We start from the raw sequence: 17,613 nt of genomic DNA on the forward strand, positions 1-17,613 counted from the left end.
GACCCCACCCACAAGATCTCCATGAGGAAAAGAGGGAGAAAGAAAAAGCAGTAAAGAATGGAAACTAGGTTGTAAGCCATCATACAAGTATAGTTTTTCCCCTCTTTAGTCTTTCTCTTCCTGTTTTCTTACTCTGTCTATATGTTTTTCGAGACGGAACCTCTTTTGTTGTGAGATCAATTTTCTTGCCTGCAACACAGAAGTAACAAACTTTTCAATGTCATGAAAATAGTCACCTAATTCAACCCCTGCCTTTCCTTTAGTCTTTTCAAGAAAAGAGTTAATCTGTTCAGCAATGTATAGATCTTTATCAGCCTCTCCTGGCACATCTGCCCACTGCTCACCATCTCTCATACCATCATCAGTAAACTGTTACAAAAACTCCAACTCATCAGTGAGGTTCTCTTCTGAGCCTCCTGCCTGAGCTCCATCATTCATCTCCTCTGAGCCTCCTATTTTGTCAATCAAATCCTCAGCAGCAGTCTGAAGCTCACTCTTATCAATAACATCAGTAACATTCACACATCCAGCATTAACACTGTTATCACTCACCTCCTCTGTGACTTCAAAGTGTTCCTCAGTTCTCTGCTCTGCTCCATCACTTCTGTGATATTCAACAGTAACTCCAGTATCAGCTGGAGATGTGGACGACCGTTGACCTTCTCTATGTGGACACGTGAACCTTTTATGGCCCAAAACTCCACACTCAAAACATTTTAAACTCTCAGTGCTTGCGTAAACCATGTACGAGTTTTCTCCATTGTTCACACGGAAAGAAACTTCTAGAGTCGGCGTGGGTGAAGTGAGGAACATATAGACCTGGCGTCTGAAAGAAAGAACATTTAAGTGCCGTGTTTTTACACCCAAGGGGAATCAGTTTCACTGGGCTCGCTATCTTCCCGAATCTCTGCAGTTCTTTTGTGATCGCAACATTCAGTATAAACGGCGGAACATTAGAGATCGTGATTTTCGTTGCTGGAGTGGATAACGGCATAACCGGAACAAAAGTTTCTTTGACCTATATCCCACTCACAGTCAACTGATTTATCAGTGATTCAGACTTTAGAAACACCACAATTGCTTTGTTCATCCGTGTTGCCGACACTATATTATCCAGGGTATCCGCGGGTCCTTAAAAAGTCTTAAATTTACTTTTTAAAATTTAAGGCCATAAAAAGTTTTAAATATCTTAAATAAATTACAAGAAGTCTTAAATTTCGTTTGCTGAGGTATTACATTTTGGGGCGTGAATAGAGGAGATGCTTAAAACAGCAGAATCTGTGCGAGTCAAAATCATCTCTCTCTCTCTCTCTCTCTCTCTCTCTCTCTCTCTCTCTCTCTCTCTCTCTCTCTCTCTCTCCTACATCCGTCATTTAGTAGCTGACGCTTGAGTTTAGTGTGAGTGCGTGCAGGGAAGCACATTTTTACTGACCTTATGATGTTATACTTGTATAAACCTTCATAAACCCGTTAATCTGAAATGCAAATGCCGTTATTTTGCATCTCTAACAGTCGCTCCTGTTTATAATCAACAAAGCGGTCAACGTTACAATTTGCAAGCACGCAAGGTTGGAGCAGTCTTAACGACTTTCAAATCATTGCGCTTGCTTATTTTACATCACCTTTGACAATAATAGTAAAGCTAACAGAACTACTCAGCTGCAGATTTACACCTGTTATATCTCTCAACTCAATCTCTCTAGATCTAGGGCTGCCAATGCAATTGACACTGTTCTCACGCTCTCACGCCACACGTCCCTTTTCTCACGCAGTGATAACGTAGCAATGAGGACACTGACAGCACACGGACACACAAGACAGATTTAATCTGTTAACATTTTCAATACATCTTGTCAACTTTAAACGGCCATTTTTAAAGTAACTGATGAGTTTTTATTTGAGATATTTCACTCAAAAATTAAAATTGTCATCACTTACCTTCATGCTGTTGCAAACCTGTATGACTTTCTTATTTCAGTGGATATCAAAAGGAGATTTTAGGGAGTTTCTGTCACCATTCACTTACATTGAATGAAAAACAAGATACAGTGACAGTGAATTGAGACTGAGACTAAACGTTTTGCTTAACATCTCCTTTTTTGTTCCATGGCAGAGAAAAATTCATTCAGACTCAAGGGTGAGTAGTGATGACAGAACTTTCATTTTTAAATGAACTGCCCTTTAACTACCTGTTAAAGTATTTATTAAAGGTATCTGCCAAGAAAAAAATATATAAATGTTATTCAGCACATGCTAGACCTTATTCACAGCAGCGGTATCTTTGATATTTAATGACAATGACAACAAGGCTGTGTGGGATAGACGTACAGTCTCTTTGATGTGATGTACTGCAGTTTAAAGTGTTTTTGGATCACTCCGTGTACAAAACATTGAAAAAATATCTTTTCAAGGACACTCAGTAGACAAAAAACTCCAGACAACATGTGGAAGTTGTGGAAAATCAGATGGGATATTGGAGCTTTTGACAGATTTACACAGTGCATGCCATTGAAGAAATGGCAAGTCTATCCCTCACAGCCTCGTTTCCATTCCCATTAAAAATCAAACATGGCACTACTGTGAATAAGGTCTATAGACCAATCCTCTTATTTACAAAAATGTCAGCGCATGTGCAGTAAGTGGTGGCAGAAAGTCCACTGATGGTAGTGTTAAATTTGACAGATTAGAGGATTAAACGAAAGTATGACACAAAATCATCATAAATACAAACATGTTCTTAGCGATACAATTACTATAATGATATGAGGTAATACCAAACATGTAATCATGTTCGCTATAAATTTATGCTGCAAAGTGGTGAGTTGAAATGATCTCCTCACTCCAGTCAGCTCTGTTGATGATCTTGAAGCCACAGCAGTCAACTAGAGCCCTTGGAATAATTTTTCAACAACATAATCCAATAAAAGTTTATTTTGTGCGCATTATTTTTGCCACCACTTCTGTGTTTGTCATAAGCGGTGACGTTGCCAAAGCACTGGTCTAATGCATCGTGTCTTGCTAGAAAGCAAGTGACTAAAGAGAAGGGTCTCAATATAGGCTACATACTTTAGGCTACATGCATTCTTAATGATTTAATTTAGAGTTTTAATGTTGTATTAACTTATTAACACATAAATGCACAATAATATATATATATATATATATATATATATATATATATATATATATATATATATATATATACAATTTTTAAAAACGTGCAGAGACATTCAAGTAGCCTCGGTGGTTTTGTATTTACCAGCTAATGAATTAATGTGTTTTTTTATTTTTTTTTATTGCGAAAGTGGTCTTAAATTTTAATTTTATTCGGCCTTAAAAAGTCTTAAATTTAATTCCTTCCAACCTGCAGATACCCTGATTATCAAAACTGACCTGCACTCCGACAACTAAGAGCAGATCTTCCACGGTCACTCCAGGAGTGACAGAGCTGACCCGGGAACAGACTCCATACCGGCGTCTGAGACCCAAACACACTTGGTTAATAAACCGCAACTTTTCACTTTTCTTTCCTCTGCTAAGATTTAAAATGATCTAACGAGGGGAAATATAAATAAAAAATAAAAAATAAAGAAATAACAGAAAAACACGATAATAATTGCATTTGCACCCAACAACACACTCAGCTCCTTCACACACTCCCAGCATGCACCAGAGAGAAAGAGAGAGAGAGAGAGAGAGAGAGAGAGAGAGAGAGAGACTTTGACTTTTTAGGTCTTCTTTAATAATTCAATAAAAACGTAAAAGACCTATATTTAAAAAAAATTTAAAAAAAAAATTTCAAAACATACATATATTTACATTTTTCACATACATATATACATAGAAGGAGAAAAAAATAAATACAAATAAAATAAAATAAAAAATACCCTACACTAAACACTTAAATATAAAATAGCAAGCAATCATCAACATCACAAATACAGTGGTTTACAGCCCATTTACCTTTAAAAATCTCCATATCATTGACCAGTTTGTAATACGTAAACTCAATTTTAATGCGAGATTTTAATAACCCTTTTAAAATAGACACAACATCAATTGACAAAGCATCATTGAAAAAATTTTTTCTTGATAGCCATATAGCCAATTTTGCCTGACCAAAAAGAAAGTTAATCAGAACATGTACTTCCCTCCTTCTTCTACTATACTTTGGTCCATAGATGAAAAGTACTGGAGAACTTCCCCTAAAGTATGAACCCACTCTTCTAAGATACAAAACAAAGGTTGAAGCCTTTCACACTTTAAAAACAAATGAAAAACAGTTTCCTGCTCTCAAAAAGGACAACCTACCCCTACCTCTGGATCAAGGTGTGCTCTGTGTCTGTTTGTAGCTATAATCCCATGTACTATTCTCTACTGAAGGTCTCCAGACCTTTTCTCAATGGGTGGTTTGTACAGGGGCCTCCAGCAGCCTTTAGGGGAGGCACCTGGCCCCAGAACCTCCAACCATTTTGACTCGCTGACACTCTTCAGTGTGTTAAGATGCCACACTTTCACACACATAATGTAGATGGCTTTCTCATCAGCATCACCAAAGAAGGCCAGTTTAGGTGTATTAAATGACAATTAGCAGCCCTCATTTTCTTGCCATGTACCAGTCAGTGCTGAGAAAAACAACTCTGGAAAATCACAATTGTCTGCCTCTTCATCAAAAGTTTCCATTGCCAATCTATAGTCCTGAGGCAGAGACTCTAGAATCCGAGTCAACATGTTTTGTGCCAGCCTGACTGATTTTATTCCCAGTTTTGAAGCTAGATTTTCAGGACTAAGCCAACTTTTTTTGTCTTTTAAGTGTCCAATCTTTGTCATATTTGCAGCCCACATGGCTTTTCTGAAAGTGTCCCATTTAAAAACATCCAAATCCAATGCCGAATTGAAAAACAGTGGTTCCTCCTTCAGCCATAATTTCTGTGTGCTACCTGCACTCCGTGACAAAGTAAAAAGTGACCATGACTTTAAAATTGATCTATAAAAAAGGCTCAAGCCACTTAAATCCAATCTGTTAATGTCCATCAAGAACAAATGGCGATCCAGACCCATGTTTCCAGCTCTTCTTAGGAGGGCACAGGCTACTTCAGCCCAGCTCACATCCTCTCCGTAGAGCAGTCTTTGCACCGTCTGCATTCTGAATGTCCTGAGTCTCGCTCTGATGTCAATCAACCCCTGGGCTCCTTCGTGTCTAGGTAGAAACAGCACCGCAGCCTTCAACCAGTGCTGTCCCGACCAGAAAAAGTCCACTAGTCGTTGTTGTATTCCTCACACTAAATCCTCAGGAGGCTCAAGTATTGTCATTCTGTGCCAAAGTGAAGAAGCAACTAAGTTGTTACATACCAGAACCCTCCCCCTATAGGACAACTGGGGGAGCAACCAATTCCAGTGAGACAACCTAGCACACACTTTCTCCAAGAGGCCTTCCCAGTTTTTCTTCTTAAACTCTTCTGTCCCTAAAAACACTCCTAAATATGTAAAACCTGCTCTTCCCCACTGCAGCCCACCAGGAAGCATTGGACCTTTAAGAACTCTGCCACACCACAAAGCTTCACTTTTTTACCAGTTAACTACTGCTGGTGAGGCTTTTCCATAACACTCTAAAGCCTGTTTAAGCACCTGAATGTCACTTTGGTCTCTGATTATAACTGTAATATCATCAGCATAGGCAGAGAGTTTAATAGAACAGTTTATGGTGTTGACCTGTAGGCCCATTAACTCTCTTCTCAGTTTACACAACAAGGGTTCAATTACAATGCTGTACAGTTGACATGAAAGTGGATAACCTTGTCTGATTCCTCTTTTAATATTAATAGGGATACTTAACCCACCACCCATTTTGATCATGCATGTCGCTTCAGTATATAAAAGTTTAATCCTTGAGATAAATTTTTCCCCAAAACCAAAAGCATTGAGGTTGTCAAACAGAAAACTATGATCAACTCTGTCAAAAGCCTTTTCCTGATCCAGGGACAACAGGCCCATATTGGCATCTTTCCAATAAGCATAATCAAAAACATCCCTGATTAAATGAAGATTATCCATGATTGACCTATTTTTAACACAATATGACTGATCTTTGTGTACAATTTCATGCAGAACATTATTTAATCTATTTGCTAGAACCTTGGACAAAATTTTATATTCTGTGCACAAGATTGCCACAGGTCTCCAGTTCTTTAAAAGAGTTAAATCTCCCTTTTTTGGGAGCAATGACAAAATAGCACGTTGACAGCTAGTTGGAAGAAAACCTTCACTACAGCATTTCTGAAGTACCTTAAAATAGTCCTCTCCTATTATTGTCCAAAAAGATTTGTAAAATTCGGCCGGTAGTCCAACCAAGCCAGGACTCTTGCCTGAAGAGAGACCCTTGACAGCCAGAGAGACTTCCTCAAAAGAGATATCAGTCTCTAAAAGCTTTTTATGATCTTCAGATAAAACAGGTAAGTCTTTTAGCAGCTCTCTTCTACAATGTTCATCAGAGATTTCAGCAGCATACAAATTAGAATAGAAATCAACAGCAAGCTTTCGCATCTCCTGTGGGTCTGAGGTAACATGTCCATTGTTGTCCTTCAATGAAAGCATCAATTTCTGCTGACCCACTTTATGCTCTAGATTTAAAAAAAAGTAGTAGGAGCATCCATATCCTTCAGAGTTAAATAACGGCTTCTTATGAGAGCTCCTTTAACCCTTTCATTCAGAATTAAGCTTAAATGTTTTTTTTTTTCAGTCCAACGTTTTTTTAAATTAGCAGCATCATTTACAGTCATATTCATTTCAATGTTAACAATCTCTGTTTCCAGCCACTTTAATTTATTTTTTAAATGTACAGAAGAATAAGCAGAATATTTCTGAGAGAAATCTCTTATGTGCACTATACCAACTTCCCACCACTGTATAATACTTTCAAAAAGACTCTTTTCTGTTTGCCATGCTTCCCAAAATAACTTAAAAGCTTCACAAAAGTCTTTATCTTCTAAAAGTTTGGTATTAAAATGCCAGTAGCACCTCTTATGTGTACTTTTAGACAGGGTAAAACCAACCCTAATGAGTTTGTGATCAAAGTATATTTGGAATAATTTGTGTACTAACAACTCTATTTTTCAGGTTACAAGATATATAAAAACAGTCCAAACAAGCAGCATTAATCCTATCATTACAGACCTTCACCCATGTATATTGTTTTATAGAAGTGTTTTGTTCTCTCCATACATCTGAGAGATTCAGCTTTTTAATTACACCAGCTAAAGAGGAGGCTGACTGTGCATGAGGTTCTTCCCCATTCGTATCAAGATTAAGATCAAGAGTGCAGTTCCAGTCGCCCCCTACAACAATAAACATGTCTTAATTTTCTTCTTTAACTATATTTTCAAACTTCTAGAAAAGTAAACTCCTTTCTGCTCCAACATTAGGAGCATAAATATTTACAAACAGGAATTTAAAATTACTAATTTCAGCCTTAACAATTCTACTTCATTTTTTGATAAAACTTTAATATTTACAGTAGGAGAAAAACGAACAGCCACACCAGCACTTAAATTAGTCCCATGACTGAGAACATACTCTCCTTTCCACCATAAACCCCAGTTAATTTCATTACTACAAGTACTATGAGTTTCTTGCAAAAAATGTAACACTCAAATCTTTCAAACCAATGATTTCTGATAAAACCTCATTCTTTCTCCCATCCCTCATCCCATTGAAATTAAGAGAACCCCCCCTTAAGATCTCCATACAGAAGAGAGAGAAAAAGAGAAAACAGATCAGATGGAAAGATAAATTTTCAGCCATTATTTAGATTTTCCCCTCGCTTTTCCCATCCTTCTTCCTGATCTAGCAACAGTTAAGTGCTTTTTAAGACAAAATCTTTTCTGTTGTGAAAGCTCACCATAGCTACTTACTTTCCTAAACCACATTACTGAAGCAATAAACTTTTCAACATCAGGGAAGTAATCTCTTATTTCAACACCTACTTTTCCTTTTGTCTTATCAAGAAAGAATTGATCTGCTCAAGGGGATATAGATCTTTCACAACCTCCTTAGACACATCAGACCACTGCTCATCATCTCTCATTCCATCATTGGTATACTGTGATAAACTCTCAGTCTCATCAGCCATATTTTCCTCAGAACCAAATTTCTGTACAGTATCATCATCAGCATCACTCTGATCATTTTCATCACCAACACTCACAGCTTTATCAGGTAAATGACTACATCCAGATTGCTCCACACAGCCAGCATTAACAATAGAGTCGCTCACCTCCTGCTGCCCGTTTACCTCCTCTGTAGCTCATTTATCCTGCTCCTCAGCTCTCTCAGATTCTGTGTTATTTACCTGAGGTTCGACATCGTTTTCATCGCCATGAGATGTAGAAGCACGCTGTTCATCTCTATGCGGACAGATAAAGCGCTTGTGGCCCAAGTCTCCACACTCAAAACATTTCAAACTCTCAGTACTCGCATACACCATGAGAGAATTCTCTCTATGAGTAACACGGAAAGAAACTTCCAAGGTCCGCTCCGGCGAGTTAAGAAACATATAGACATGTCGTCTAAAAGACATGTATTTCATCACAGATGTGTGAATTGTGTTTCAGGTGAGCTGAATGTGATGTCATCATTTGTGTGTGTTTGTGTTTTTATAGTGTGGATCATGGAGGAGAGCTCAGGATTACAGCAGGACTACACAAATGTAGGTCTACACACACACACACACACACACACACACACACACACACTCACTCACTCACTCACACACACTCTGTCACACACACCCACACACACACAGCACACACACACACACACAAACACACACACACACACACACACTCTCTCACACATACACACACACACACACACTCACACACACACACATGTTGGTGCAGCTATCATTATAAGGACTCTCCATAGACATAATGATTTTTATACTGTACAAACTATAGATTCTATCCCCTAACCCTAACCCTACCCCTAAACCTAACCCTCACAGAAAACTTTCTGCATTTTTACATTTTCAATAAAATATTGTTTACGTGATTTGACTTATGGGGACACTAGAAATGTCCTCATAAATGTCATGGTAACTTGTGTAACCCTTCGTTCCCTGATGGAGGGAACGAGATGTTGTGTTGATGTAGTGACACTACGGGTCACTCTTGAGAGCCCGAGACACCTCTGGTCTTTGATAAAAGGCCAATGAAAATTGGCGAGTGGTATTTGCATGCCACTCCCCGGACATATGGGTATAAAATGAGCTGTTATGCAACCACTCATTCAGGTTTTATGCTGAGGAGCCGATACAAGGTCCGGCCATTTCAGTGGGTAGTTCAGCATTGTGGCAGGAGGGACACAACGTCTCGTTCCCTCCATCAGGGAACGGAGGTTACACAAGTAACCATGACGTTCCCTATCTGTCACTCACTCGACGTTGTGTCGATGTAGTGACACTAGGGGTCCCTATATGAAACGCCACAATTGGCTGAACTGTTACATGAACTGGCAGTGTGGGCAGACTACTGTGTGCCTCATAGCCAGCACACCAGGTCGACACGTAACCTCCCCCAACATAGTTATGAGTGTCGAACGGCCCTTTGGGGACAAGTCGACTACTCAAGAGATAGAGACAGGCTTAACCCAGTAGTGGCTCCCTAAAAAAGAAGGGGGATTATCCGACTAGGCCACCAGGTCTAGTCGGGGAGTGTCCCTCCCACGGGGAAGACACCATGGAGACCACACCTCGTCCAAAGAGAGGAGGAGATATTTAAGTGGAAAAAAACATCACATGGTCTTTCCGACCATATGGAGAGTCTTCAAGGTAGATCCTACCCAACAGGGGAGGAGTTACTACAAACATGGAGACTGGGGCAGAGGGGCTCTGCCCAAGGAAGACGCAGTTTGCCAACAGGGAAACGAATTAGCGGAAGATATATATCGCATGGGGTTAGCCTTACAGGGAATTGCCACATGTGGAGCACCTACCCCAGAACAGGACTCTTAGTTAGCTGGGCCGGCAGCGAGTCTCTCCGAAGACTTAATAGCGCACGTCTTCAGCTCAAAAGGAGGTGGAAGGTGCTATGTGCAAGCGATACACCCGGCCGGCTATCCCGGGCTTATCCACTTGTATTGCGTGCCACTACCTGGTAGGTTGTAGAACCTTGCGAAGGTGTTGGGTGTTGCCCAGCCTGCTGCTCTGCAAATATCTGTTAGACACTGCTGGGGCAGTGCTTGCAGGTTCACCACCTGGTCCCTAAAAGGGGTGGTGGGGACCTTGGGCACGTAGCCCGGTCGGGGTCTCAGGATCATGTGAGAGTAACCCGGACTGAACTCCAGGCACATTTCGCTGACAGAGAACGCTTGCAGGTCTCCTACCCTCTTGATGGAAGTGAGCGCAGTAAGGAGTGCAGTCTTCAAGGAGAATGCCTTAAGCTCGGCTGACTGCAAAGGCTCAAAGGGGGCTCTCTGTAGACCCTGAAGAACTACAGAGAGGTCCCATGAGGGAACAAGGTGCGGTCTGGGGGGATTCAGCCTCCTGGCGCCTCTTAGGAACCTGATGATCAGGTCATGCTTCCCTAAGGACTTACCATTGACTGCGTCGTGGTGTGCTGCTATGGCGGCAATGTACACCTTCAAGGTGGAAGGGGACAGCCTCCCTTCCAACCTCTCCTGCAGGAAGGAAAGCACTGATCCGACTGCGCATCTCTGGGGGTCTTCCCGTCGGGAAGAAAACCGCTTAGCGAACAGACGGCACTTAAAAGCATACAGGCGCCTCGTAGAGGTCTTGCTTAGGTCTTCCACATCCCATCCAGGGGCCAGACATGGAGATTTCAGAGGTTTGGTCACGGGTGCCATAGGGTGCCCCGTCCCTGAGAAAGAAGGTCCTTCCTCAGAGTAATTTGCCATGGTGGGGGGGGGGGGGTGGGCTGTTGTGAGGAGCGTGAGTTCCAAGAACCACATCTGGGTGGGCCAGTAGGGTGCTACCAGGATGACCTGCTCCTTGTCCTCCCTGACCTTGCACAGGGTATGTGCAAGTAGGCTCACTGGGGGAAACGCATATTTGCACAGGCCAGGGGGCCAGCTGTGTGCCAGCATGTCTATGCCGAGGGGAGCCTCAGTGAGGGCATACCAGAGCGGGCAGTGGGAGGATTCTTGGGAGGCTAACAGGTCCAACTGTGCCCATCCGAATCGACTCCAAATCAGCTGGACCACCTGAGGGTGGAGTCTCCACTCTCCCCTGAGGGTAACCTGCCGTGACAGCGTGTCTGCTGTAGTGTTGAGGTTGCCCGGGATGTGAGTGGCTCGCAGCGACTTGAAGTGCTGCTGACTCCAGAGGAGGAGACGGCGGGCGAGTTGTGACATACAACGAGAGCGCAGACCACCTTGGCGGTTGGCACATGCTACCGTTGTCGTGTTGTCTGTCTGAACTAGCACGTGCTTGCTCTGGATCAACGGCTGAAACCTCTGCAGGGCGAGCAGAATTGCCAGCAACTCGAGGCAGTTGATGTGCCAATGCAGTCGCAGGCCCGTCCACAGGCCGGTGGCTGCGTGCCCATTGCAAACAGTGCCCCAGCCCGTTTCGGAGGCATCTGTCGTGACCACGACGTGCCTGGAGACCAGTTCTAGAGGAACACCTGCCCGCAGAAACGAGAGGTCGGTCCAAGGGTCGGTGATGACCACGCGATGTGTCCCATGGCACCATGCCCATCTCAGGACTCGAGTCTGAAGCCAGTGCTGAAGCGGTCTCATATGCATCAACCCGTGCGGGGTGGCTACCGCCGAGGATGCCATATGCCCCAGGAGCCTCTGAAAAAGTTTCAGTGGAACCGCTGTTTTCTGTTTGAACACCTACAAACAGGCCAGCACCGACTGGGCGCACTCGTTCGTAAGGCGCGCCGTCAAAGAGACTGAGTCCAGCTCCAAACCGAGAAAAGAGATGCTCTGAACCAGGAGGAGCTTGCTCTTTTCCCAGTTGACCCAAAGCCCAAGTCGGCTGAGGTGTGAGAGCACCAAGTCCCTGTGTGCGCACAACATGTCTCGAGAGTGAGCTAGGATTAGCCAGTCGTCAAGATAGTTGAGAATGCGAATGCCCACCTCCCTTAACGGGGCAAGGGCAGCCTCTGTGACCTTCGTGAAGATGCGAGAAGACAGGGACAGGCCGAAAAGGAGGACTTTGTTCTGATATGCCTGACCCTTGAATGCAACCCGCAGGAAGGGTTTGTGTCGAGGAAGTATCGAGACGTGGAAGTACGCGTCCTTCAGGTCTACCGCCGCGAACCAATCTTGATGCCAGACACTTGCCAGAATGCGTCTTTGCATCAGCATCCTGAACGGGAGTCTGTGTAAGACCCAATCATCAAGCCGCGAGGGTTCAGGGGAGAGTGGAGGGTTCCACTCTAACCCGACGCTCGCGGCCGCCCGGGAAAGCATGTCCGTCATTTCCACATCAGTCTGTGACTGGACAATTGTCCCCAAGGGGGGGAGCCCAGCTGAGGCTTCTGCGTCCAACTGGACAAGCCCACTCTCCGATGCTGCGCTCAAGAGCTCATCATCTTCGCGGGCTCCGAACAAGAAGCCAGACTCGCCGTGAGACGAGCCGGCCAACTCATCCGGAAGCCGGTGGGGGGATACCCGGCGAAGGCGATCCCATTGGGGTCCACAAATCGCCCCCAGTGCTAGCCGTGCTGGCCTCATACCCGTAGATAGAAGGACCAAGGCGGGAAGCCGCTGGGGTGTCTTGCTTCCTTACAAAAGCAAGCCGCGACCGCAACGTTGCAATGGTCATGTTCTCGCAATGAGAACATGAATCATCCACAAACGCTGCCTCCGTGTGGGTTGTGCCCAGACACGAAAGACAGCAATCATGGCCATCCGAAGTTGAGAGATAATGACCACAACCAGGAATAGCACACAATCGGAAAGGCATCTTTAAAAAGACGCATCTTTAAAAAGACGTTCCGTGAGTGCTGCTCTTTTAGAGAAATATACTCTTTTAGAGGGAAAAGCTCTTTCAGAAAATATAATCTCTTTGTTTTCTGCCAAAGCGCCCAGGGGCGTTCTCTGCAGTGCACCAGTGCAGAGGAGGGAGAAGCCGCTGATATGCGCCGTCAGATCCAGCAGACGTGAATGAACAGTAGAATTCAGCTCAGTGAGTATGACCGTTCAGCTCCGAAGAGAAAATCTGAATGAGTGGATGCATACCAGCTCCTTTTATACCCGTATGTCTGGGGGAGTGGCATGCAAATACCACTCGCCAATTTTCACTGGCCTTTTATCAAAGACCAGAGGTGTCTCGGGCTCTCAAGAGTGACCCGTAGTGCCACTACATCGACACAACGTCGAGTGAGTGACAGATAGGGAACCACATTTATAGCATAATACCCTTGTAATTACCAGTTTGTAACCTAAAAAAAGTCCTCATAAACCACTTAAACTTGCCCACTCACACACACACTCACACATACACACATAAACACACACACTCTTTCACACACACACACACACACACACACACACACTCTCTCTCTCTCTCTCTCTCACACACACTCTCTCACACACACACACACACGCACGCACACACACACACACACACTGGTTTAGTGATTGTTGTGTTATAAGTGTTTTTTCTCTTCTTGTGTTCAGATGTCTGATCTCACACTGGATTCAAACACACACACACACACACACACACACACACACACTGGTTTAGTGATTGTTGTGTTATAAGTGTTTTTTCTCTTCTTGTGTTCAGATGTCTGTGATCTCACACTGGACTGAAACACACACACACACACACACACACTCTCTCTCTCTCACACACACACACACACACACACACAGGTTTTGTGATTGTTGTGTTATAAGTGTTTTTTCTCTTCTTGTTTTCAGATGTCTGTGATCTCACACTGGATTCAAACACACACACACACACACACACACACACACACACACACACACACACACACACACACTGGTTTAGTGATTGTTGTGTTATAAGTGTTTTTTTCTCTTCTTGTGTTCAGATGTCTGTGATCTCACACTGAATTCAAACACAGCACACACTGGTCTCATTCTGTCTGAGGGGAACAGGAAGGTGACAGGTGTGAGAGAGCGTCAGTCATATCCTGATCATCCAGAGAGATTTGATGAGTATCGTCAGGTTCTGTGTAGAGAGAGTCTGACTGGACGCTGTTACTGGGAGACTCAATGGAGTGGAGATTATGCTGTTATATCAGTGTCATATAAAGGAATCAGCAGGAAAGGAGGGAGTCATGACTGTGTGTTTGGACTCAATGTAAACTCTTGGTGTCTGTGGTGCTCTAATGACAGATTCACTGTCTGGCACAATAATAACTTCACTCACATACATTCCCCTTCACACAACTGTAAGAGAGTAGGAGTGTATGTGGACTGTCCAGCCGGCACTCTGTCCTTCTACAGCGTCTCTGACACACACACACTCACACACTTACACACATTCAACACCACATTCACTCAACCCCTCTATGCTGGATTTAGAGTTTATCCTGATTCCTCAGTGTGTCTGTGTGAAATTGAACATCAGAGACACACACACACACACAAATCAACACAACTCCAAACTCTTTCTTGAAATAATTTCATGAATTAAATTAACTGAATTCAATACAATGACAGTACTTTGTGACTCACTGTAATGTGATTTAAGTTATTCACTATCAAATTCAATAATGATTAAAAAAAATAAATAAACAGTGTTGAAATCCAATATGATGTCATGTCAGTAACATGAAACTTCATTTGTTCTTGCACATCTCATGATCAAACAACATGATGTCATGTGTTGTTTCTAGTCTTTGTACAATGTGACTAATAGTTCAGGTCACATTTTATCTTCTTTTATTTTCATTTATTCTGTTTAGTCTTGATTAATAGTTACCCAGATAGCAAACCGACATAGAATCAACATAGAAACGATGTGACATTGATCTCTGATGTTGATTCAGCATATTTTTGCTCATCAAAATCATGTTGAATCTACGTTGTTCACGCCACTGAAAACAAACATAAAATCCATCTAATTGGTTTGTTTACCTGACGTTGAAACAACATTGATTTCAGTTGAGTGAATAAATAATCAGCCTATATATGTACTCTTTATTAAACACACCGCACATTCAGATACTCATTGTTTTATTTATATAAAATATACATTTACAAATACAGAATTCTTTGGACTTTTTCTACAGTATATAAATCTTAATACTTAACAGCCAATTATAAAAGAAATGCCTTCACACTGTTGCATTCACAAATGGATGTATAATAACAAATTACAGGTGAATTTAAAGTGTCAATTTGACAGATTTTAAGAGTTCACTCATTGATAAAAGTAAAATGCGGTCATCATGCACACCCTCATGTTGTTCTGAACACAAAAAGAGAAATAAGGCAGAACATTAGGAACTGACATTCTCAGTCATTATTTTCTTTCATTGCATCTTTCCTTTCTATTTAAGTAAGTGACTGACTGAAATTCAGTATTGCAATATCTTCTTTTGTGTTTCACAAAATAATAACATACAGGTTTGAAACATACGTAAGAGGACAGAGAGGGAGGAATTTTTCCCCCACCTGAAATATTTTGCATTCCTTTGCAATAGTTTTGCATATCATTGTAATTACTCAGGACAATGAAAAGGATGGTGATGAAATTAGAATTTTGGGGTTCCTCTTGTTTTACTCCCATAATTAAACTATTGTTAGTGCTGATAAAAAATAAATAAAATAAATAAAAATTAACCGTTATGAAAATTAAACCTTGTTTTACTGCAGAAACATTGTTTAACCATGGTATTGAAAACCATTACTACAAGATTTACCATGGTTACTAAAGTCATGTTTGCTACAATTTTACTAAAGTAAAACATGGTTAATTTATTGCAAGGAAGCAACAATAAAGGTATAGTTCACCCAAAAATGAATATTCTCTCATTATTTAATCACTCTCATGCCATCCCAGTTGTGACTTTCTTTTTTCTGCTAAACATATAATAGAAAATAGAAAATTATCTCAGCTCAGTAGGTCCTTATAATGAAAGTTTATGGTGATCAGACTTGTGAAGCTCCAAAGATCACAGATAGTCAGCATAAACTTCATCCATACACCTCCAGCTGTTAAATGAATGTCTTCTGAAGTGAAACGATCAGTTTTGGTGCAAAAACGACAATATTTAAATAAATTTTAACTATAAAATATTGCTTCCAGTCAGCAGCGGTATGTGCGTGTGACATAATCACATCATGTTCATGTGACACACGTGGAAGAGCAGTGCTGTTTACAGACGAGTAGGAGGAACACGTACAGAAGCTTCATTTGTTTTGGTTTAGATCTGTATTAATCTGTTTGTTTACTCACAATGGTGTGTTTGTGTACTTATCTTGAATGTCTCAACCAAGAGAAAAATGTGAGATTACACCTGTAATATTTTAGTTACAGATTAGTCACATGAGAGACTTCTACGCAGCGCTCTCGTGAATGCGTATACTGTTGCTGACCAGAAGCGGTACTTTATAGTTAAAAAGTCTATAAATATTGATCTTTTTCACAACAAAAGCATTTACATCACTTTAAAAGACATTAATTTAACCGCTGGAGTCGTATGGATGACGTGTATGCTGACTGTCTGTGATTTTTGGAGCTTCAAATGTTGGATCACAATCTACTTGCATTTTAAGGACCTACTGAGCAGAGATATTTTTCTTCAAATGTGTTCTGCTGAAGAAAGAAAGTCATACATATCTGGGATATAATGAGAGTGAGTAAATAATGAGAGAATTTTCATTTTTGGGTGATATGCTTACAATGTTATCTAAAGGTTTTCTTGAAGGGATAGTTCACCCAAAAAAAATTTAACTCTCTCGTCATTTACTCACCCTCATGTCATCCCAGATGTGTATGACTTTCTTTTATCTGCAGAACACAAATTAAGATTTTTAGAAGAACATTTCAGCTCTGTAGGTCCATACAATTCAAGTGAATGGTGACCAAAAGTTTGAAGCTCCAAAAAGCACTTAAAAGCAGAATAAAATTAATTCATAATACTAGAGTGGTTTAATCCATGTCTTCTGAAGAAATCCAATTGTTTTTTGGTGAGAACAGGCCAAAATATAATTAGATTTCATTATAAATCTTGATATCAGCAACCTCCTTGGCGATCATGATTTTAAGCTTGATTACACTTCCTAGTGCCATCTAAAAATCTGTGCATGCACACTAGGAAGTGTAATCGAGCTAGAAATCATTATCGTGTTTAGAGACTGCAATGGCAAGATGTACAGTGAAAAAGGAGTTACATTTTGGTTTGTTCTCACCCAAAACCGACTGGATCACTTCAGAAGACATTGATTTAATCACTGGAGTCAAATGGATTACTTTTATGCTGCCTTTATCTGCTTTATGGAGCTTCAAAGGTCTGCCCACCATTCACTTGCATTGTATGGACCTACAGAGCTGAGATATTCCATAAAAGAAAGAAAGTAATACACATCTGGGACATGATGAGGGTGAGTAAATGATGAGAGAATTTTCATTTTTTGCTGAAATATACTCCAACACAATTTAGAGTC

At 41.5% G+C, this 17,613-nt stretch overlaps 1 protein-coding gene across 4 annotated transcripts in view; it reads left to right on the forward strand.

Moving 5' to 3' along the window:
- LOC127432446 (NACHT, LRR and PYD domains-containing protein 12-like) overlaps positions 1 to 17,613 on the forward strand; it is a 612,890-nt gene that overhangs the window by 83,660 nt on the left and 511,617 nt on the right. For 2 of the 4 annotated variants that reach the window (XM_051683540.1, XM_051683542.1), the window contains 2 exons: positions 8,658 to 8,704; positions 14,028 to 15,786. The exons of 1 other annotated variant lie outside the window; for it this stretch is intronic. In XM_051683540.1, coding sequence (XP_051539500.1) covers positions 8,658 to 8,704; positions 14,028 to 14,617 — 637 coding nt within the window. In that variant the 3' untranslated portion in view covers positions 14,618 to 15,786. Of the gene's footprint in view, positions 1 to 8,657; positions 8,705 to 13,756; positions 13,798 to 14,027; positions 15,787 to 17,613 lie in introns of those variants that run through there. One more of the 4 variants, XM_051683544.1, reaches the window with a different exon arrangement.

This window comes from Myxocyprinus asiaticus, chromosome 42 (genome assembly GCF_019703515.2).
Source record: "Myxocyprinus asiaticus isolate MX2 ecotype Aquarium Trade chromosome 42, UBuf_Myxa_2, whole genome shotgun sequence".
In the NCBI taxonomy this organism is placed as follows: Eukaryota; Metazoa; Chordata; class Actinopteri; order Cypriniformes; family Catostomidae; genus Myxocyprinus; species Myxocyprinus asiaticus.